The sequence below is a fragment of the Cryptomeria japonica genome, chromosome 6 (genome assembly GCF_030272615.1).
Source record: "Cryptomeria japonica chromosome 6, Sugi_1.0, whole genome shotgun sequence".
Classification (NCBI taxonomy): domain Eukaryota; kingdom Viridiplantae; phylum Streptophyta; class Pinopsida; order Cupressales; family Cupressaceae; genus Cryptomeria; species Cryptomeria japonica.
The window spans coordinates 648,645,280-648,669,844 of NC_081410.1; the positions used below are offsets into that span (position 1 = coordinate 648,645,280).

At 33.8% G+C, this 24,565-nt stretch overlaps 1 protein-coding gene across 2 annotated transcripts; it reads right to left on the bottom strand.

Moving 5' to 3' along the window:
- Positions 1 to 2,873: 2,873 nt before the first annotated feature.
- LOC131051836 (probable mannitol dehydrogenase) lies at positions 2,874 to 15,715 on the bottom strand. Of its 2 annotated transcripts, none has more exons than XM_057986440.2 (7): positions 15,445 to 15,715; positions 15,117 to 15,223; positions 14,921 to 15,034; positions 12,976 to 13,212; positions 12,584 to 12,875; positions 3,333 to 3,486; positions 2,874 to 3,239 (listed from the first exon to the last, which is right to left on the bottom strand). In XM_057986440.2, the coding sequence occupies exons 2-7, from the start codon at positions 15,200 to 15,202 to the stop codon at positions 3,043 to 3,045; spliced, it is 1,080 nt and encodes a 359-aa protein (XP_057842423.2). In that variant the 5' UTR covers positions 15,203 to 15,223; positions 15,445 to 15,715; the 3' UTR covers positions 2,874 to 3,042. The 2 variants fall into 2 exon arrangements, with proteins under 2 accessions (XP_057842423.2, XP_057842422.2); XM_057986439.2 differs by having other exon boundaries at positions 15,117 to 15,269; positions 15,445 to 15,714.
- Positions 15,716 to 24,565: the final 8,850 nt, after the last annotated feature.

Genomic DNA, 24,565 nt, shown 5'->3' on the forward strand with positions numbered 1-24,565 from the left:
GAGTTCTCTAAGTCTGGAGGTATCCCCGTCATGTTTAATCTGGGAAATCTAGAAAGAAAGGAATCGCAGGTTATTTGAAGGCAAAGCTAGGAGACATGACTCAATCTTGAATTCAATTGAATCGACAATTGTGGACTCAGTCAATTGCAAAATAGCATTTTCTTTGGATCAACCCAAAGTCTTTTCTTCATGGGACGAAAATATTAGGCTAAAGTGGCAAGGAATTAACATCCCTTATTCCTCTGGTCAAAAAATCAATGCTAGAAAAGATGCAACCTGGTCCCCCCCAAAATCGGATTGGGTGAAATTAAACTTTGATGGGGCCTCTAGAGGCAATCCTGGCCCTTCTGGAATTTGGTTATGTTATTAGAAATCAATCAAGATCAGTTATTGGGAAAATGGCAAAGCCAATTCCCCCAGACACCAATAATATAGCAAAATTCACTGCCCTGCTAGTTGGCTTGAAGGATTGCATTGACCATGGTCTAAGAAATGTCTCACTGGAAGGAGACTCAGAGATAACAATAAATGCAATAAGGAAAAAAAACCCCAAATTGGAGACTTCAAGCAATATTAGAAAAAATCCTCGATAATTTGAACAGACTTGAGCAATTTGAGGCCAAACATATCTATAGGGAAGCGAATGCAGTAGCAGATGCCTTATCCAAAATAGCAGCTCAAGGTTCTTCCATTCATTGGTGGTCTCAGAGTTTTCAGGGTAGTGGTTATGCAGATTAGGTCACCTAACAAGTCTCATCTATCTGGAGTTTTGGGGTCGCTCTCTGTCAGCCTGTTAGAGGAATGTAGATTTCAAATTTGAATGTTTACTACCCGCCTTTCTTTAGCAGTTTCCGCTAACGGCTAATTCACTTCTTTGAATTCAAGTGTCCACCTAAACCTAGGGTTTATGGTGGGCCCGGTTTACCTTTGCCAGTAGTCCGTTAAATCTAACCACGTCTTCATCTTTCTGAGGTTTTCGAAGCTCCAGCTGGCTTTCGCCGTCATTCTGTACCCTTTGTATGAGTTGTTCGCAGGTTGCTATTACCATTTGTGCTTGGAAAGATTTGGTTTTGATTTGGACATTTATCCTCCGCCACCTTCCTAGGAGCCTTTAATGCTCATCTGCTCCTCATTATTAGGTGTTGAGACGTGCGCCCGCTTTCCTGCTGGAGTGTTTTCTGCACGCAACCTTCATTTCTTCCAGCATAATCATCAACTTTCTCTCTGGTTTCCGTTCTCGCTTGCTCTCTCTTCTTTGCTCACAATGTCTTCTGATCCACCGTTTGGATTCATCATGAGCGTCTACCCAAGGCCCTCCTCGTGCTTTGGTGCAGACACTCCTATTTCTCTCAACACATCCACTTGGTAGGTTTCTTTCAGAAGGATCGCGGATTTGAGACTGAAGTGTCTCCTCTCCCATGCGGACCCTCCAGTTTTGCTTGTAGTCAAAATGATCCTGGGTAGTGCCCATTTGAGTAGGGAAGAGTACCCGCGAGACAATACCAGCGTTTCCTCTAGGTTTGTGGCTACTCTATTGCACTAGAAGCTACCCAAGCAAGCTGTTTGGAGCCTTACCAAGGCGTTTTTTCCCAAGGAAATTCTCCAAGATTTCCAAGAAATCTTGAACAAGGCCCTCCACAAGTCTGGGGCACCTCGGCCAAGCGACCGAATTCTTTTCAATGCTCACAGAGAGCTCATCAAATGCTATCCTTTCCTACTTGATATGAAAGGAAAAGATTTGGATAGGCACAAAGTCTTTGCTGGAGTGGGTTTGAGATACCTTAAATCGAGGTTTTTGGGAGACGATCTAGAGGCCGTAGGGAAAGAGGAGGACCTCTTCCAGTTTGCAAAATTGAATGGAATCTTGCCCATGAAAGATGTAGAGGCAGAACTGCAAGTTGGACAGAGTGGTAGAGGCGGTTCGAGCAGAGGCCGTAGGGGTTCGGGTCATGGCTGGGGTCGTCTAGCAGGCAAAGGCTGAAGAGGAGCAAGAATTGACCCGCACCAACCTGACCCTCCCTCTACAAGCTAGGCTCTCTTTTGTTGTTGTGTTAATTTCCATTATCGATACTAAGCGTAAAATTGTATAAAGTTTATTTTGGTATCTTTTGCATATGCTTAAACACTTTGGTTCTGGGCAGTTGAACCTGTCATAATCATTTTTAGCACCATTTTCATCAGACTGCTAAATTTTTTATGGCTCTATTAAAATGGCTAATCCATAAGTTTAATGGTTTCCTGATTGTTTAGGAAATCAGGTCTTTTTGGGTTCACTGAGAATAGTTTTTTAGTGGCATTATTCTCAGATAAGAATTTTTTGTACTTAATCTAAATCTATATAAATCTTGGCTTTGCCTTTATCGACCAAAAAAAAATAATAATGTGGTAATTTTTTTTTCAATAGTTGTTGTAATGAAGGGAAAGTGCATGATGAACATGAGGTGAGAGGCACCAAATCAACTTGTAATATTTAATTACAGATCTAACACACTTTGTAGAAGGAAGAATAATGTTGCATTACTGCAATGGAAGCCAAATTTCATGTGAAGTTCCTTGAGGAAGTCTAACTTCATTTTACAAAAGGAAGCCAAAGAAGCTGTGGGCTCTAAACCATTAGATCACTTTTCAATATCAATAACTTGCACCATCATTTCATTCACAAGCATCCCTTCAATAAGGAAGTAAGCTAGTTATACACCAATCAAGGAGCAGTTTGCAGATGCATTTATCAAATCTTCGAGTAGAGATAAGTCTGTAAACTTTCATGAAGATATTGGTGCTAAATATTTTTTTTTACTTGCATAGCTAATAAACCTATTTGTTTTAGGCCTCCATCATCTGATAACTTTGTAATAATAAAATTTATCAAAAAATAATGAAACTATACTCTCTATTTAGAATCTATAAACATATGTCACATAAGAACATCTGTCAATATATATTTTATACTTAAAAGAAACTTTGAATCCTAAATAATATATAGATTTCAATCCCAAAACATAATATGCTTAAAAATCCTTTACTTTTTACATGAAGGCTCAATCATTTGAGAGTGCCAGCAATGTCAATAACAAAACGGTACTTGACATCAGAACTCTGGAGTCTTTTCATGGCAGTATTCAAATAGTCAATTGAAATTTTCTCAATCTCACAAGTAATATTGTGCTCACCACAGAAATCCAGCATTTCCTGTGTTTCTTTCATTCCTCCTATCAAACTCCCACCAATCATTTTTCTTCCTGCAAATACATAGATAAATTGAGGCAAACAGTCAATAATATGTCATTCTCTGTCATCTATTATAAGAATGTTAAAGAGAATTAGAGTGTTACCAAATAGTAAAGGTAATATGGGGAGCTGCAAGGGCTTAATAGGAGCACCCACAAAGACCAGCTTTCCATTAAGCTTGAGCAGATTCAAAAGAGGATCTATTGGATGTTCAGCAGAGGCTGTATCTATGATGTAGTCTAGACTTTTTGCTGCTTCCTGGAGACCATTTTTTCCATTCAAGGTTAACAACAGAAAATCCAATATAATGAAGCTGCAAAGTAAAAGTATAGGTTACATTTTGGTTCCTCAAAACTGGTTTTCCATTCTACCTAAGGGCCAAGATACATATATAACCTTCTACTTTTGAGTTGGGTATTTTTTACAAGTATTTCATTAACATCAGATAGGCATTCAATTAGTGTTTCTGATAAGAAGATTTTCAGTTAATTTCATTGGAAATGTTTAATGGGTTAATTAAAAAGATAAATTCTATTTAATCATATTTTCTAAGCATATGTAACATAAAGACACAGTTGTCATGTAGAGACATGTCTGTTTAGATATTTTGTCTATTTAAATGATCTTTGGATACATATATTTGACATAGAGTAAATCTATTCAGTGTTATGTAATTTCAATAATTGATATCAGAACAAGGTAGTAGCGTAGATCCGTAAGATTAGTGCTAAAAATTAAGGGGCTGTGAGATTATTTTTTCTACAACATAAGGTTTATTAAGTGAGCAACATTGATATAAATTTGTAATTTGAAGGAAATAAATTTGTGATTCAAATAAAGAGAAGCCACAGATTGAAATATAAAGCTTTGAATAATACAAATTAAACCAAAATGAAGCTTGTGTGCAAATATTATTATTAAAGTCTTGAATTAATGTGCAAACAGTAATTAAGCATCTTTGAAAGCTTAAGGCTACTTTAAATGGTCTCATGAATACAAGTGAGTTATTGTTGATAAAGATCTCATCTTCATAACTCTTAATAGTTTTCCATGTCGTTATTTGAGAATTTCAAGACTACACTCACATTGAGTGGAAAAGTGGCAACCTTGAAATTCAATGCTTTGGAGTATACTATTGCAAATCAAACAAATTCTTAATAGAGATGATGAAGCTAAATCAATAAATGTTTTTGCATTTGAGGTCAAAGTCAAGAAGCCTAAATGGAAAAGACATAATGTATAGATAATGATAACTAGAGAAACTGAAAGGTTTTCTATTATTGCAATCACCCTAGTAACTAGTGCCAATGCTTCAAGAAGAAGAAAGATATGAATAAAAGCAAACAAAGAGGTATCCTTGTATAATGATTGAGTTTGCATAATGACAAATAAAAAATCAGGTGTAATCTCTATTAAGTTGATTGGTGTTGATAATTATGAAGAATGAAATCAACAAATGAAAACAAATTTCTTTTGTTGCACGCCACCTCCATTGTTAATGGAAAGTTATAACAAGACATCCCACAAATGTTCATCTATAAGGAGTTTGATTAGAGATCATATGAAGTACTAGCCTTTATAAACATGTTTATAGGCAATAGATTGGTAGAAAACATACAAAACACAATCACACCAAAGGAATCTTGGGATGAAATCACCGCAATATTTTAACAATAGGGTAATGTAAGAGCACACATGCTTTGAACTCAATTATATAACTTAAGAATGGATGGATTAGTAACTATACATCTCTCGCAATTCAAGGGAATTTTAAATGATCTCATTAAAGCAAGTGAGACTATTACTGATAAATATATTATCTTCGTAACTCTTAGTAGATTTCCAAAGTCATTTGATAATTTCAAGACTCCACTCACATTGAGTAGAAAAATGAAAACCTTAAAATTCAATTCTTTGGAGTCTACTAAATTGCAATAGAAGAAATGCATAATAGAGATGATGAAGTTGAATCGACAAATATTTTTGCCTTTGAGTTCAAATGCAATAAGCCTCAATGGAAATGACATCATATTATAGATAATGATAAGTAGAGAAAATGAAAGGTTTTCTATTATTCTAATCACCCTAATTATGAACACCAATGCTTCAAGAAGAAGAAAGATACAAATAAAAGTAATCAAGGAGGTATCCTTGTATCATGGTTGAGTTTGATATTGAATATGAGATGAAATTTATGTACTTTTTTCAGCAAATGCTTCCAAATATGTCAAAAATTGATGACTTTTGGATCATCAATTCAAGTGCTACTCATCATATGATTGGTAATACCAACAACTTAAAAAACATAAGAAAACAATCAAGAGATGTTACATTGTCACATGATTCACAACTACATGTTGAAGAAGTTGGAATATCTCATCAAAATGTTCCAACCCAAGGTAAAACATGTATTGATAATGTTTTACTCGTTCCAAGAATAAAGAAAATTTGTATTCAATCAACTAAATCGTTTCCAAAACCATATGGGTTTCTTTTGAACCGGGAACATGTAATTTTTTTGATAAGAAAAGGAGGTTGGTATCTAAAAAATATATTAAGGGGGACTATTTTATTGATAGAAAACTCCTCTAAAGTCATAGTTTCAAGTGTTATTTAAAGAAATCAATTCTAGCATGGAAGTCTTGGCCATATCAACCTCGAGACACTCAAGAACATGTTTAATTGGAATATTTTTTAATTTTCTTGAACCCATCACTATAAAGAAATGTGTCTATGAAGCTTGTGTTATGGGGAAACAACATAGAAAAAAAGCTTGATTGATTTTGAGAAGCACAAAGAGCTTCCAAAAAAAAATTGGAATTGGTTCATTTTGATCCTTGTAGATCGATGAAGTCAATTTCCATTGGAAAATATTGATATTTCATCACATTCATTTATACCTTTACCCAAAAGGTATGAGCCTATTTTCTAAAAAGTAACTCTAAAGTCTTTGATGATTTTAATGAATTGTACACCAAGTTGAGAATGTGACGAAAGTATAATTGGAGGAGTATAGCTCAATTATTGTCAACTTCTGGAACTTTCAACTCCATATACTCCACAACAAAATGTAGTACAACTAAAAGAATGAATGTTACACTTCAATAAAAAGCTAAATCAATGCTCAAGGCTTGTAATCTTGAAAGTGGTTTTCAAAAACTTGATATTGATCCAATTGTCTATATTTATTTTTTTATCACAAGCTACTGTTGATTATGTTGTATGTAAATGATATACTTATTACTGAGAATGAACAATCACTTATATATGGAGTGAAAGAATATGTGGAGAACAATTTTGAAATGTCCAATCTTGGATTACTTCATTTACTTCATTGCAATCAAAATGTGACAAAAACCTATAAAAATATTCCTCCCTTAAATAAATATTGTAAAGAAACTTTCACACAATTAAAAATGTAATATTACAAAGCTTCACCAATGCCAATGGAGACAAATTGATTGAAGACCCATTTGGTAAAGCAAATAATGAAACATTGTATAGGAGTTGGATAGGAACTTTAATTTACCTGATTGCTACTCATCTAGAAGTATCTCATGTAGTTGGAATCTCATCTATATTAATGACTCCTCCAAAACAAAGTCATTGGTTAACTACAAAGCGAGTTTTGAGATATCATCATAGAACACAAAACTTTGAATTGGAGTTTTTGGGGAGTGAAGATTTTAAACTTGTTGATTTTTTATATTCAAATTGAGTAAGTTGCATAGACTCGAAGAAATCAACTCTCAATTACTACTTCAATCTTGGAACTGTCGTTGTTTTAGGAGTTGCATGAGGGGCAAACTAATGTTGCATTGGCATCCACTATATGAGAGTACAAAGTAGTTGTTGCAACAATATGTGAAGCAATATGGCTTAGACAATTTTTTAAGGACGTTTTCCACTCATAACTTGTAATGTCCCTTGTAGGAAAACTTGTAGAATATGAAGTATATTTTCAATATATTTGATAAATGAACAATCTTTAGATAAATGATAAAAAAAAAACTATTACAATGATCCTTAGGTTATAATAGAATGTCTGATATAAAATTTGATTTATTGACAAGAAAAAATCAGATTTGCCTTCTTCAAAATAATTATTGAATATTTTTATTAATGATATACCCCACACAGTGAATTGTTTGCTACTCCTTAGTGTTGTCCTTATAACTATTAACTTGAATATATCTCTGCCTATATTTGCTCATATACACAATGCTTGAAGCTTAGTTGCAAGTCAGTAAAGGATTTGATAGTTATTATAAAAAGTCTAAAACTCTGTCCTAATATTTAAGCCTGCAGAGTTTTACGGTTGTAGCCCAGTAGACATTATAAAACTGCATGAAAACTTTGAAACTCCATCCAAGGTAAATTCATGAGTTTTAATTTACAAGATCTAACCTTTCGTAGGATCAATTAAAAATTAGGCAACGAAGGAGACTTTTCAAAACAGAGCATAAAGAAATGAGCTAAAAACACACTCAAATTAACTACATGCTTATAGATTAATGACCAGCCAACTCTTTAATATACAATCAAAATAAATTTTTAAATATATTTAGATGAGTACTAAGCCCATATTTATAGTATCACCGGGAATCACCATGCAAGTAAGGGAGCAAGGCCCACCAGAGAGTCAGAGGCAATGGGGCATGGAGTTAAAGTGAAAAAAATCACAAAGTTGGATGCTACTGCAAATCAACAACGTATTTAGCAGTCAAGAGAAACCTCCGAGAGGAAAGAAGACAAAAAAAAAAAAAAAAAAAAAAAAAATGATGGTGGAACCTATAGTGATCTCAATGATTTCAAAGGGAAGCTACTTGTGTCATTAAGTCTAACGATGAATAGCATACAAGAACTTTTGATTGTTGAGTCACCAAAAGAAGAAAGAAGATTATGAAACCTATTGAAAGAGAATATCAGGACCCACATGATCAAAAGGCTCACAAACAAAGAAGGCTTCGGATTCATTGAATGCAACATTGAAGGTCTTTTAGAGAAAAGGGCTGAAGATGTAGTCAAAATCACAAACAAGGAGTTATAAGTAGTACCAAGGCATCAAGGAAGACTTTGTAGACATCACGACTGGACATAAATTATAGAAATGATTCAAGAATTGAAGAAGATGAAGGTGACAAACTCAAGAAATATTTGAAACTTGAAGACAAGCAACATCTTTTAAGTAATAGAAGCTCTTTGGGGGTTAAGTGTTTTTCGCAGATGAGGATTTAACTAATAGACGACAAGAGGAGAGAAAGTGGGAAGTGAAAATATTAAGAGAAACAAGAGATGAAAGCAAGTGAGCATGGTTGTTCAATCAGACAAGCCAACAAGCTAGGAAAAAAGAAAAAACAATCGATTTTATAGTAGGATGAAAAGCAACAAGGTCATTTGGGTAGTTAAGGGGAGAGACTCAATTTTGAGTTTTGTGGACCAAATAAATAGCATTCAAAGCCTATTCAAGTTTACCTAAGTTTAGTTTGTTGGAAATGTAGAGGTCACTCTTGTAGGAGGGGACCTAGGTTAGGGCCTATTGCAAAAGGTAGAGGCATATTTTGTCTCACATAAACTCATGAGCACGATGGTTGTGAGACTCCTATGTTTGAGGGATACACAAAGTTGGTGGCTTGGAACAATGCAATGGGGAATGACAAAGATATGGTGGTATTATGATTCTAGTGAAAGAAAAAAAAAAGGGTGTATATTCAAATGGAAAGAGAAGACACAAATAAATAGTCTATTTGGTTCATAATTTTGGAAAGTGAAAATTACATAACAATTGTAGTATGTTATTTTGCCCCACAAATTTCGAAAACTTACAAAAGTAACAAGCTAGACAACAAGGACCTATATGCATCCCTAAAAAAAGATATTGAGATGTTTTCTCAAGAGGGGGAAGTTCTCTTAGTGGGAGATTTCAATTCTTGGGCTGCATACAAACAAGCTTGCATTCTTTGCTACAAAGAGATCATGATCCTATTTGGCTTATGAAAGAGAAATCATCAGTGATCAAGATCATTTAAAGAAAACAAGGTTAATAATCATATGGAGAGGAATTTATTACTTTATGTGGAGCCTTTAAGTTAATTATTTGCAATGGTTTGGATAGATAGAAGAAGTCTAGAAAATTTACATGCAATACATACAATGGGGCAAGTGTCGTTGATTATGCAATTTTCTCACATAGTTTGACTAAAAGGTAGAGGAAGTTATGATTAGTGAGCATTATTGATATTTAAAATTCTAGACCATAGACCAATTTACTTAATGCTATCTTGGCAAGGAAAGAGGTAGCTTGGATGGAAAACTCATTGTATTAGGCAATCTCTTCCAAAGGGAAAAGTTCTTTTGACTCAAGAAAATTGTATGATATTCAAGGCAACACTAGAGAGGTTATTTAAGAAGAAGACTTGTCTATATGACCTCAACAATTATGACTTAATAAATATACTTCAAGGAGCACTTGGGAAGTTCAAAAGAGTGAAAAACAAAAAATCAACTTTCTGATTAATGTTTGGTTCAATGAGGATTGCAAAATTGCAACAAGAACTTTGACAGAGCCAAAAATAAGAAGATAAATATTAAGTTGTACAAGTAGATTTTAAGAAAAATAAAAAGCTGAATTATTGAACTCAAGGAGGGAAGAGCTAATCTACCTATGAAAGAATAACCTAAAGCTCTTTTGGAAGGGACTTCAGCCAAGAAAGAAACAAACTAAAAAAAACATTATATCTAGTCAATGGTTTGAATATGCAAGGTAACTTTATGAGAAAGAATTAAAAGTTGGCTGGGCTCCCATTGGTCAACACCACAACAAATATTTTCACCTTGCAAGAGGTTGAGATTGACATTAAGAAACTGGGATAGGAAAAATAAAGAACCTAGTTGAACTTTAGGTAGAGTATCTCAAATGGGGAGTGAGAAGGCTCACACCACACATTATGAGAATTTTCACTAACATTATTCAACACCAGTTCCCAAGAGAATAGACTACTAGCCTATAGCAATACCTCTTTTTAAGAGTGTTGACGTTAATCATCCTTGTAATTATAAGAGGTCCATAATGATCAACCCTTTACATTTTAAAAAGTTATTTGGCAGTATGGTGGAAAATAGAATCAATAAATGAGTAGAAGATAAAGAAAAGTATGCAAATGGTCAAGTAGAATATAGGCCTAAGAACTCTACAAATGATCAAGGAATCACTTCACGGAACATCATTGAAAAATTTTGGAGAGAAAGGGAAGATGATTTTTCTTGTTTTGTTGACTTCAAAAAGGCCTACGACATAATCCCCAAGGATAAGTTATGATGTAGATTGGAAGAACTTGGGATTCCTTTGCATACAAGAGCAATTGTCCATAGACTTTATAAGAAGGTTAAAGCCAAAATCAAAACTTTAACAAACATTTTAGAAAGTTATAGGAGTGGCATTGGGGTCAAAAAAGGGTACCCACTATCCCCTATATACTTTGGTTTATATATTTCAAAAAAATTGAAGGATGACTAGATTTGCAAGGTGGAGATGGTGCTCATTTGGGAGAGTTTGTGTCTAGGCTTTTTTGATATGTCGACAACCTTATTTTGATTGCTAAATCAACCCATAGGTTGTAAGAGCACTTATATGCCCTTTAGTATTTTGTACAACAATTGGAATGCAAGTCAATACCGATAAGACCAAAATCATGATCTTTTCTAATAACAAAAAGTATCTAACCAACATAAGTTGAGACAAAACCCTCGAAGTAGGGATTGAGTATGACTATGGTCTTAGGATTGACTTTAACAAGAAGCTTAGTTGGAGGGCTACAAAAAGAAGAGAATTTTGGAAGGTTGGAAAGCTCTATATGCTCTTCAAAATAGATGTAGAGAGGCAAAGTTATGCGATTAGAAAACTACTCAGATTTTGTTTTGGCTTTTAGTTCTTCCGGTGGTTCTTTATGGGTGTGAATTGTGGACTAGTAGTACCTCAAAGTCAAAGTGGAAACAATTTGAGAAAATTCAAAAGTGCTTGATCACAAGTACAAAATAAAAGGTTTAGTTCCTTATGAGATTATGCTTGGTGAAAGAAGAGCAACTCTTATTGAAACAATTGTTATGGTAACCTCGTAAGGTATTTAAAAAGAATTGAACAAATGGAAGTAGGTAGATGGCATGAGTTTGTTTTTCAGTGATACTGCAAGTGAAAAAAAAAGACTTGGATGAAGCAAAATAACAAATGGATGAAAAAATGGAATATTCACCAAAGTGCATATTCCACAAATAGTGCAAGAGATAAATGCTTTTGTTATGGATAAATTTTGCAAACAAATATGGTAAAGTGCTAGGGAAAAAGAAGAAATATTACATTGAGGAGTTCAATCCTACACGTGACCACCAACAAACAACACACATAACATCCAATATTTTGTGGAGAGCCAAAATTCTAATTGCTCAACTAAGAACTCATTCTCATAAACTCTAATGTGAAATAGGAAAGTGAAAAATGTCTAAAGAAGAATGGGAAGAAAGAGTGTGTAGTTTTTGCAATACGAAGGCACTGGAATCAGAAAAGCACTTTATTATGGAATATGATGCCTTCAAGGATATCAAGGACAAACATGCCAATATCATGTCAATTATTTCTTGGTATAGTTTATTTAGCAAAGGGACTATTGAGAAGTCGGGGTGCTCATCATCTCTTTGAATAGGAAAATGATTGATATGCAAAAGACAAAAATGACAACGTTGACTATCCCATAGGCTATTCGTGAACATTAAAAGTTATTCATTCATTCATATATTCATCTAACCGAAATCACAAGAGGTTACGATTAGTACCAAGCATACTTAATGCTTGAAGAAGAGGAACCTCGTAAACCCAAAAAAGATTTAAAATTTGAAAAATATAACTAAAAGAATTCAAGAAATTCATCTATCCAGACATGGATTACTCAAATAGTGTTCATGTCAAAAACACACTACAAAATCTTTATGTTATATCAACTATTTTATAAATTTTAACCAAAAAAAAAAAATCTCAATACCAAATTTAATATTTGACTTCAAAAACAACTCATGTATAAAAGTGTAGATGTGTCTTTAAAAAAATATTTCTTATAAAAATAAATCAACTATTTTAAGTCCAAGGGGTTGAGCTTAACTGGTTAAAACACTAGGTTCTCACTATAGACCCAAATTCAAATCCTAAAATAAAATAAAAATAATCAACCATTTTTTAATTTATTAAGATGATTTTCATAATTTAAATTAATTATTTTATTTTTTTATTTTTTTATAAAAATATATATTTTTCATATATATATGTGACCCTCGGCTTTTGCCTTTCCTTAGTGAGGATGGGGTTTACCTGCATTTGCCGGTGATCCTTACTAACAAGGAAGTCATCCGCCCCAAGCAATTCCTTGGCCTCTCGTTCTTTGTGGGAAGAAGTGCTGATAACAGTCACCTTCATGCCAAGCGCTTTGCCAAACTTAACCGCCACGTGTCCTACGCCACCCAATCCCACAACTCCCAAATGCTTCCCCTGTGCTGCCTCTGTCATCCCGTAGTATTTCATGGGACTGTATATTGTTATTCCTGCACACAGAAGAGGAGCCCCCGCATCCATTGCCAGATTCTCTGGAAAACGCACCACAAATCTGAAAGAAAAGGAATTTAAATCATTCATACACACCTTTTTTTCACAGAAATCTTGTTCTTAATAAACTTAGATTGGGTTTGAAATCAGAACTGTTTAACCTGTAATTGACAACAATTATGTTGGAGTAGCCTCCAAAAGTAGGAGTTCCATCATGGTAAACGCCATTGTAAGTGAGGATGATATTTGGGCAATAGTTTTCTGAGCCTTGGTTGCAGGGCTCGCAGGTTGGGGCATTGCAAGATCCAACCATGCATCCCACACCCACTCGATCACCTTTTTTGAACAAATTTTCAATCTTGCTTCCCACTTCACTTACTATACCAGCGATCTCATGCCTGTATTTTTAACATTTTTAGATTGTCAGAACAGGTCCAAACTTTTTTGAAATAAGTTCAAATCATAAAAATATAATTTTTTTTTTTTTTAATTTCGAATTTGAGTGTCTAGATTTTTGTTATCAGCATTTTGGATCAAATTTCATGATATCAGTTATTATGAGTATGAGTTGTGGAAATTTTATGATTTTAATCAAATTTTTGTATCCATCATCAGATTACGAAAATGAAGATAAGAAAAATGATCTGGTTACTATACCAGTGATCTCGTGCCTATATTTTAAGTTTAACATTTCTAGATTGTCAGAACAGGTCCAAACTTTTTTTTAAATAACATCAAATCATAAAAACATTAATTTAATTTTTTTTTTTTTTTCGGAGAGTTAGTCTTGAATTTGAGTGTTTAGATTTTTTTATCAGGGTTTTGGATCAAATTCATGATTTCAGTTATTATGGGCTGTGGAAACTTTATGGTTTTAATCAAATTTTTTTATATCCATCATCATAATATGAAAATGAAGATAAGAGAAATGAAGCATGAGGTTTCATCAGATATATTAATAATAGAAATCCATACAGTCAAATTCACAAAAAGATTGAGTGTTTAGATTTTTGTTATTAGTGATCAAATTTCATGATATCAGTTATTATGGACTGTGAAAACTTTATGGTTTTAATCAATTTCTGTTTAATCCATCATCAGAATATGAAAATGAAGATAAGAGAAATGAAGCATGAAGTTTCATAAGATATGTTAATAATAGAAATCCATACAGTCAAATTCACAAAAAAATTGGTTAATTATGTTGAAATTACATGATTTTAATTTCAAGAGTGACAATTGAAATGTCCAAAATTACAATTTTCAAAGAATTCAAATCAATTAAGAACTTAAGAGTGAAATTTTGATTAACTTGGAAAATTTCATGATTTTAATTTCAAGAGTGATAATTGAGATGTCTGAAATTACACCTCTCAAGGATTTCAGATCAGTTAAGAGTGAAATTTTGACTAATTCTAGAAATTTCATGATTTTAATGTCAAAAGTGTGAAATGTCCAAAATTACAATTCTCCAAGATTTCACACGAGTTAAAAATGAAATTTTGAGTATGATTTTAATTTCAAGAGAGACAATTGAGAAGCTCAAAATTATAATTCTTAAGGATTTCAGATCACTTAAGGTTGGTGCTTGATACACTTAGAACAGAAAAGTTGTTCATCAACCCTGAAAAGAGTGAATTTGGTCTTCTTGGGTAGTGTTATTTCAGCTAATGGATCGAGCATGAATCTTGAAAACATTAAGGCCATTCTGAGTGGCCTACGTCTCAAAGTGTCACAGAGGTATGGAAGCAGTGGCCTACGTCTCAAAGTGTCACAGAGGTGAGGAGCTTCCATAGAATTCTGAATTTTTATAAAAGATTCATTAAAAAACTCAGTGGAATAAATGCACTTATTACGGAGTGAACAAGGGGTGAAATTTCGATTAATTTCAAGAATGACAATTGAGATGTTCAAAATTACAAATTCTCAAAAATTTCACATCAGTTTTCTGATTTTAATTTCAAGAGTGACAATTAAGATGCCTAAAATTACAATTCTCAAAGATTTGAAGTATCTCTAAAAATTTATTATTTTTGAGTGACAATTTAATTGCCCAAAACAATTACAATTCTCAGAGATTTCAGATCAGTCAAGAGTGAAATTTACCCGGGAACAACTGGATAGGTAGTCTGCCCAAAGTCGTTCTTGGCGTTATGGAGATCTGTATGACAGATGCCACAGAAAAGGATCTTGATACTCACATCTTCAGCTCCTGTTGCTCTGTCATTTCATACTAGTCAGATTTAAAGTAGCATAGAACATAGAAGAACAAGAAGATGAAAAAAGGGTCATGGAGCAATACCTCCGAGAGAAGTGGAAAGGTGAGAAAACAGCAGAAGTGTCTCTAGCAGCCCACCCCAGAGCTTCTTGAGACAGAGTTTGTGCCATTAAACAAACTTTCCAAGAAATCTGATAATTGTTTTTATTAGATAAGTGAGAAGACAAGGGGCCCGATCTTATACAGAACAAAAAAGATCCACACCGGCCGGAAATAGCAATCTAACATCAACAATCAACCAAAAACAGCAGAGAAAACAGAACAGAAAAGAAAAACACAGAAACAGTGAAGGCAGATCAGAAATTTGATAAGTTTTAGATGCTCTTGCACTATTCTGTAAGTTTTTATCTACCAGTGTTTCATTAGTCAGCTGCTTATCCGACTCAAATCGACATCAGAAAACGTATTGCTCGATCTAACAAATAAAGAAATTGTTTGAATGTTGCGAGCAGACACAATTTCTGTTGGGTAGTAGTGAGTAGCATTAATTAAAGTTAGTGACAGTTGGGTCAAATGTCAATGTCCTCTGCCAACTTTTATTCCACTGAGATTACGAGGTAAGAAGTAAAATTGTATGAGTACGACGCCATGACATCCACCTTCTCTCAGCCTTTCATCATTTTCCACTGGATAGCTTCATCATCATATACTACTTCTTGTGTTTCGAGAAAGATAAGGGATTTTGATGATCCGAAAATATTGAAAAGATTCTTTTTGGATCAATTGTGTATAAGCCTATCATAGTTTCTTATATTCAGAAGTTTTTAGGTAGTGATGTGAAATGTGTCAGAGATAAAAACAAAGGATGCAGTACATCAACTCCTGTCAATATTTTCCAACTCCTGGAGAAATTTTTAGGTAGTGATGTGAAATGTCTCCAACTCCTGGAGAAAGTTTTAGGTAGTGATGTGAAATGTCTTCAACTCCTGTCCTGTCAATATTTGAAGTATATGGAGAGAGAAATAGGAGGGATATGGAGAAAAAGAGATAAAATAGTAAAAGAGGTGGAGAGAGAGTGAGATAAATATAAGAAAGATATAGAGAAAAAGAGAAAAAAATACGGAGATAATAAGAAGGGAGTCGAGAGATAGAAAGATAAAGATATTAAGAGGTATTATCTTAAACTTTCTGGATTAGATTGCGTAACAGTTTTATTGGCATCAATGTTTTGGATCACACTCCGTGATTGTTGATGCCAAAAAAACTGCTACACAATCTAATCAGAAAGTTTAAGATTATACATTATGGATTGTGGAAATTTGATATCATTAATATTAAGAGGTGACAAATAGAAAAAAAGTAGAGAGAGGTAGATATAGAGAGATAGAGATATAGAAAGGCAAAGATATAAGAAGTGATATATAGAGAAGAAAGAGAAAGAAAAATAAATACATAAAGCTTGCTATCATTTGTTGAGATTAGTTGTAAAGTAAAATAAACTAAATTTATATTATTGGTCTAAAGGTATTTTACAGTAACAAGAAGTGGTTAACTCTAAGCACGTGAGTATGTTAATAAAAACTTTTACCTTTTATTTTAATTTTGAAATCATTTTGATATCAAAGTATTCAAATTTTAAATATAATATTTAATAATAAATATAAATAAAAAAATTTAAATGAATCATTTTTTTGTTTTGTTTTTGTTCTTCACAAGATTTTTCGTAAACACTTTTTTTTTTTTGTTTTCTTTTAAATAATGCATTGATCTATTATAATAATAATAAAATAATAAGATAAATAAATTAATTAATTAACTTTGTGTCATTTATTTAGTTTAAATTAACAAATGCTTTCGTAATGTGATGGTAAAGGAGACAAGAAGTGAAAATGTGCAAGTATATTTCATTTACATTAGCAAAAATTGAATTACTTTTGAAAATCAACGCATACAAGGTCAAGAAAAAATCATTATTTATGTCAAACAATTGGTCATCAAATGTGTCTAGACTTTTGCTTACGAGAAATAAATATGAGCATGCACAAAAGACTTTAGTGAGAAGGAACTTGTAATTGAACTTATTCATGTATTTTAAAGAATTGATTCTAACATGAGTAAGCCCAACTAGAACTCTTTAAAAGTTAAAAGCCACCAGAAGCTTGGGTTTTAACTAACCCAATCCAATTTATGCTAGGCTTGTTAGTTACATATGAACCATGCACCTTAGATATGTTTGAGTACAAATCTCTCTCTTTTAGCATGCCAGATAAACATGAGTTAATGCATGTAGAGGAGATATCTAAATTAAATTAGGTAATATGAAAATGTTTGCTAATGACTTGAGAAATATAATAAGCTACAGAGAGGCTCTTATACATCTAGATTTGAGATATTTATTACATGAACCTAGTTGGATTTTAGAGGAAGTTTTAATGCGTTCATGAATCATCTAATAGAGGCAAATGATCATTGTTTAAAAATCATGAATAGGTGATAAATACCCTTTTCCTTTACACCAATGACAACCTCTTCTAGGTACAAAATTAATGGAGTGAATACAGTCATGCAATTGCATTATCCTTTAAAATACAGAGTCAAACAAACTGTGAAGCACAAGCAAGTGACCACATTAGCACATTTTGAATAGTCGGATAGGCCATGCATGTGTGTGAAATATCACATTCCTTTACCAATGACAACTCTCTTGCTAGAGCATTAATAAAGTAAACATAATCATGCAATTACAGTTATCCTTAAAATGCAATCACATAGGTTGTGGAGCATGAGCAAGATAACCATAGTGGCAGATTTTCAACATCATAGCCATATTGACATCCAAATAGTTTACTTGATACAAAAGTGCAACAACAAATTTTGAAGTAAACAAGAAATCCATGAAGCATTTAACTTAATCACTTTATAATAAAAAACTTTCTGTTTTAAATAGAAACAAAAAAAATGTAATGGACAAGCCATTTAAGCTTCTTGGCATGAACATTAAAATGGATGGGCAAAAAAGACAAGATTTAAGACAGTAAATTACAAGCTAAAATAACTTTCAAAGTGGGGCAGAGGTTGGCCTTAAAAGGAAGAACTTGGAAACATATAGAGATCTATCAAGACGACATTGGATACTCTTTGCAAATGAACAAGTAAACAAAATTCAAACTTCCCTTGCTACATTTTCGTATACATATGCCATGGAATCACCTCCAATTTTCCAAGCATGTTGAAAGACTTATCTACAAAAAGAAGGATTTGATGAAACTATTATATAAAAAAAGAATTTGAGAAGTTCAACTTTGGTTGGAAGTTATTTACTTGAATGCCAAGGAAAAGGGAATAGTTAAAGTTTTAGAAACACTGAAAAATGTTTCATAAGCCTCAATGAATGATAAAATAGAAATAAATTTCAAGTAAACAAACAAAACACAACTTAGACTTACAAAATAATGAATCAAAATTGATAATTATCTTGGCAACAAATGATTCGTAGTTTGTAAAAGGAAATTCAAAGCATGATTTGTCAAAAAATTTATAGAATATATATGACCTGGAGACATTATTTTCTACTCATGTCTTCTAAATAGACTACCCAAACTATATCTGACTATCGACGTAACCATTATCCCCCCCGTTGGGGTGCAAGTGCTAGTACTAAAAAAATAACAAATGTCTATAATCATTCGTCAATGTTTTAACAATGTAGGAGTATTTAAATTAGGTTTCTTTTGGATTCACATGATTCTATGATATAATTATATATCAAAATCGAGAGAGATTTAATTCAAACATTTAGAGAATGATGCTTATTTGGTTTCCACGTTGCACATGTTTATGTAAGGTTCTAAGGGGAATCAATTAACTAAAGGGGAAATACATGTATTTCACATTTATAAAACTGTATATACAAACCTGATTTCGTATATTAGTCAAACAAAAAAAATTCCTATAAACTAGCCATACCAATCCCTTGCATAAATGTGATAACAAATTCTCACGAATAAACATTTTTCAAGCCAATTCCCAATGAGCTATACTTTTCGATCTCTATAGTTTTATTTCTATGGTTTTCAAAAATATTAAATGTCTACACATGCAGCTTGGATGATAGAGCCCACCACCTTTTGCATCAATTGATATTACAATTAAAATGTGCATTCATCAATTTTCTATATTATATGGTTGTTATATCGTGCTCTTAAAAGTCATTATCTTTTTTATTTGATGTGATCTATTTGCATTTGATTGGATTAATTTTGTCAAGTTAATTTGATTTTATAGTGTATAAACTTATATAAAAAGAGAAAAACAATTGTTTTGAAATTATTAAATAAGAAACTAATTACAAACTATAGAAATTGTTGTTCAAATTTTTAATTTTGTGCATTGACTGGCTAGACTAATTAAAAAATTCAATTGAATGGATGCAATAGTATCCTAACAATAGAAAAAGAGAAATTTTTTTTTTTGAAATTATTAAATAAGAAACTAATTACAAACTATAGAAATTATTGTTCAATTTTATAATTCTATACATTGATTGGCTTAGATTAATTAAAAAATTAAATTGAATGGATGCAATAGTATCCCGCCTTGATAGGAACTAATAATTTACAAAGATTATCCATCAAAAACTAGTTGTGGAACACAACCAAATGATACTATATAAAGTCTTCTCTTGAATTTTTGTTATCTTTTTCCTTTTTAAGTTTCTTTTTTACTATGTTTTGATTAATAGTTTAGAAACCTTTTGTAATATTTCCTTCTTCAAATATGATAGCCAACAACCTCTCCTACAAGTTAAAAAGAGTATAGTGATATGAAATATTGATACAAAAATATATACAGTTGATTCTAGAAGCAATCTTTTGAAAGCTATATGAATTGTGAAAAATACATATTCGAGATGAAAACAATTTATTGAATTTATTCATCTAAAACTAAAGCAATGAAATGCCACCAAAAGATACTATAATAAAGTCTTATCTTGAATTTTTGTTATCTTTCTCTTTTTGAAGTTTCTTTTTTTCACGATAAGTTTTAATTTATAGTTTTCTAACTTTATAACTATAGACACCTAAAAATATCCTTTAATTAAATATATATTTATTATTTATTTAATTTTGTTCTAATGTCCTCTATTGTTGATTTGAAATAAGTAGAGAAAATATATAAACAATATAAATAGAGAAAGAAAATAACACAAGGACACAAGACAACGAGATTTATAGTGGTTCACCATAAAGGCGATGTCCACTCTCAAGCAATGAATACAAGTGATATCAATACATGACTGTACACATCTATTTATGCATTCACATTATGACCATTGGGCTTCAAATTCCCAACAATCTCCCCTGTGAAGGCCAACTATTACAGCCATGCACAACGACATCCCAACTTCCATTTCTAAACTCATAATATAACTAGACGCATCAAAGATTTGAGCTTTGCCAAATTTTGTTCCAGAACAACTCGAATTAATCTTCTCCATGGCAAATCAGAGTTAAAAACATCTTCACCTACTACTCTATCAGACACAAAATCGCCCATCGAACTACAACCAGAAACACTACTTTCTGTAGGTTCAAAATTAACTCCTCCATCTATTGAAACATCAAATGTTCCAAGATCAAAAACAAGTATAGTTTCATTATATCCCCTTTGCTCAAATACCTTGTAGACGTTCCCTATGCTTCTACTCGCATACACATTTCCTTTAGGCATTTTGTCTTCGTGGTTGGTGATGGAATAGTCAGGGTAGAGCCAATCGCCAATAGTAACAACTATCAAAGGTGGATTCAAACATGACCTATGTCATGGGCTCACGCAGCTATTGCACAACAACTCGTAGTAATCGAGTGAAACCACCTTGCACGCCATGCAAACCCCATCTCCATCACATGGGAAATTCATCATTAATAAAACACAAAGAATATTCCAACAGGTTTGCCACGACTTAACACACTTCTGTAGTGCACTCTCCTTGTCGTGCAACTTCTCAAGAAAACACGCCTTCATCTTGGATTGCCACTATATCACCGTTGTAGAGTTCGTCAAACGAACGACTTCTTCTAAGGCCTTGTTATTGCCTTGTGTGGACTGTTGTGAGCCCTAGGCGGGAAGAGGCGGTACTGTGGTGGCATAGTAATTATCAACATTGTCAAAAATAATAAGACCATATTCCTCCACTTGGATTTGTAGGTAATTGTTGAGGCAAATGGAGTAGGAAAGCTCCTCACTGCATAATCGTTTCTCTAAAGAAGGTAAAAGCCAGTACAATTCTAAGGTAGCCTAGTCAAATCCTGCCATGGCCGTTACCCTTGTTTCTCTCTGTACCGTCTCTCTCGGTGCAATAGGGGTCGCTATTCTTTTGATGTTGTTGGACTTTCTAGAAGCATTACTGGGTGTCGAATTCCCCTTAGAATTCCTCCTTGCATCAGACTTTCTGTCCTTGTAGGGTTCACTCATGTTCTTCCCAGCATCATGATGGCTTGCAGCTCCTTTGACATGCTCTCCAAAATTGACCCCTTTGCCACACCGGTCTCCTTCAAACCTTTTTCTCTTTTGCACATTTAGCTCTATTTTTAGAGATCCACCATTTTGGGCATCTTTGTTGATAACCTGGAAGAGCCTCACATCCATGATGTTGCCATTTTGACTCCCCTCTTAGTTCTCCTTCAATGACATGTCATTGGTGGCAAATTCTGCTTGCTTTGCTCCATCCACGGGCATCCCCTCACACCACCAAAATCTGGGCCTCTCATTTTTCAATAAAATGAGCTCCTTGGGCCTATACATATTAGTCTGTGACATGGGCGCAACCACTAGTGGTTTCTTTCACCAAAGAGAATCTTCTCTATCAACAAGAGATGCATTTTTGTGAGGAAAGAGTATTCTGTCAAGTTCCGTTGGGCCTGTTAGGAAAGCACAACATAAAAACTCCTTCCACAGTGTTAAATTCAAAGAGGAGATAAGAAAGGATTACTTTTAATCCCAAATTACAGTCATTAAGATGCACATTTCCAGAGTAACAGAGAAAAACAAAACAAGATTCACACATAGAGTTGACACCAAATTTTTATGTGGGAAAACCCTTACGGGTGAAAAAACCCACACACCAAAGCAATAATCACTTGTATTGCAATAAATAGGATTTACATACAAGTTATAGGTTAATCACTTTGAATCAGTCTATGTTCAGGTAGCATACAAATTATCAGATCAAATTAGATCCACACAGATTTCAGGCACAACGTTCTGCAATTCGGCAATCAACAAAACCATCAATTGATCAACCTCTAATTGAATGACTTCATCAATTGATTGATCAACCTCCAACATCGTTTATTCAGATGATTTATATCTCTGTCAAGAAAAACACTTCGTTTCAATTTCCTCACGATTCAACTGTCAAACTTCTTCATCTATCAAAAACATGTTGTGTAACCTACACCGAATTCCAACTGCGCTCCACAGACTCCAGCTCAGACCAATTATCATCCAACCCAATAGGTAAAATCGAGTCACACTTGGTCCCCACTAAGTCTCAAAGGCTATCGACAAATGTTCCAACGCCAACCAACCAACGACTTCCAACTCAATAGATGAAACCAAGTCATTTGTGGTCCCCACCAAGACCATCTCAAACCTTATTGTCATATCGCCATCTGATGGGAGTGTAACTCATTAGTTCTCATTGTCATCAATCTTTGTTCCACTCGATCTCCGATCCCCAATAGTGATGTGTCAATGGGCCCCTCACAAATATCATATCATCTTATCGACATAGAAACGAACATCGACATTAAAATAGCTTTTCCGAAAACTCAAGTTCTACTGATAACACTTTTGACCAACATTGAACAATCTTATCAGAAAGAGCTCATTGAACATAAAAGTGACTTCGGCTTTCGAAAACTCTTCTACCGATAACACTTTTGCCTAACACTGAAATGACTTCAACGTTTAACGTTGCCAAGACTTCTATAAGTCTAATCGAACTTGTTGCATCTCCAACTGTGTATAAAACATGAAAGGTATTTAGCTCCCTTTGGAGCTGGTTGACAACACAAAATTTTTCCACAACGAACTACTCGACAAGAAACCAAATGCCGTCAGATCGAGGTTTCAACCAGTAAGTTTGAGACACCCATTCTCAACATTCTTCCACTTGACGAAGAACTTACTGGTATCTCCAGAACATTCAAGACTAGACATCAATTAGAACAACAACCAACATGACTGCTCCCATCCAACTAATAAACCCACGAGATTGAAAAATAGCACCCACAACAAGTGCTACCCATCCAATCTCACATACCACAAAGGTATCCACCAACATTAAACTCATGCCACTAGAAAAACTAACCCATATTCTGCAACCACAAGCTCCATGTGGAAACCAATCAATGAAGACCAAACACATATAGAAACTCCCACTACATGGGTAGTGTTGAATCTGAAAAGAATAAAAAAACATACAAAGTCTACCAATCACAACACATAGAAAAATTAACCATGTAGTACCAAGGACCATCTATAAAGATAAGCACATCTTGCAAACAACATTGCTGCAAGAAACACCTCTCTCAACAAGTCTCACGTAGCTCTTCCAAGTTCTCCACATCTGACAGAAAAAAGAGATACATGAATCTCCATGTCATCACCCAAGTGACAACATATGACCACAAACTAGTGATCATTGTAGCTCCATAAAGAACCTCACATCCACTGACAAGTGAATCTGAACATTCAGGAAGGTCATTAAAAATCCAAAAAGATAAAGCTGGAAACCATAAACATGTAGCATGTCCTTCTACATACACCTCTAAGTGTTAGTTGTGACAAGTAGGATCTCCTTTATAACCCCAAGAGAAGATCAAACTATTCCATTTCCGATTTTAGGAAAACAACCCACTACCATCCCCCATGTTAAGGAGATAAACATGCTATCCTTCTCTCACAATGAATCTACCATAACTGTCTAATTTTAGGTCAAGATCCATGAGTATGAAAAAAAACATAAAGCACCTGAGAAACAATGGGCAATACCTCTCAAGTGATAAACTATCGAGTAGACCAAAAGTGGGGAACGAGAATGCCCCTCCAAGATTTCCAAGTCATCATGACTCATCTAAGAGAAATCACCTCATAGGTCTCTGTTGGATTCACATCCAACCAAGATGTAGGCTCCTCAGATTTCTAACTGAAATCTCAACATGCATCTCTCATCTCAAGAGAACTATAGCCTCACCTAAGTCTCTATGTATCCATGAGTACCGACAATTGATCTATCCATGCCAAACTCCAAATGCATCTCTTCATTCCCATGAAGTTCTTAGGCATATGACCGACACACCCAATATAAAGAGAACTCATCAGACCACTGTCAAAGCTCCAATTTGTAGAATCAAGAACCCATCATGACATTGTGATCTTACCATCCCCTCTTAGGAGATCTTATGCTCCAAGTGAAAATACCATGGTCTCAAGAGCAATGTACATGCCAGACTCTAAACTACTATCAA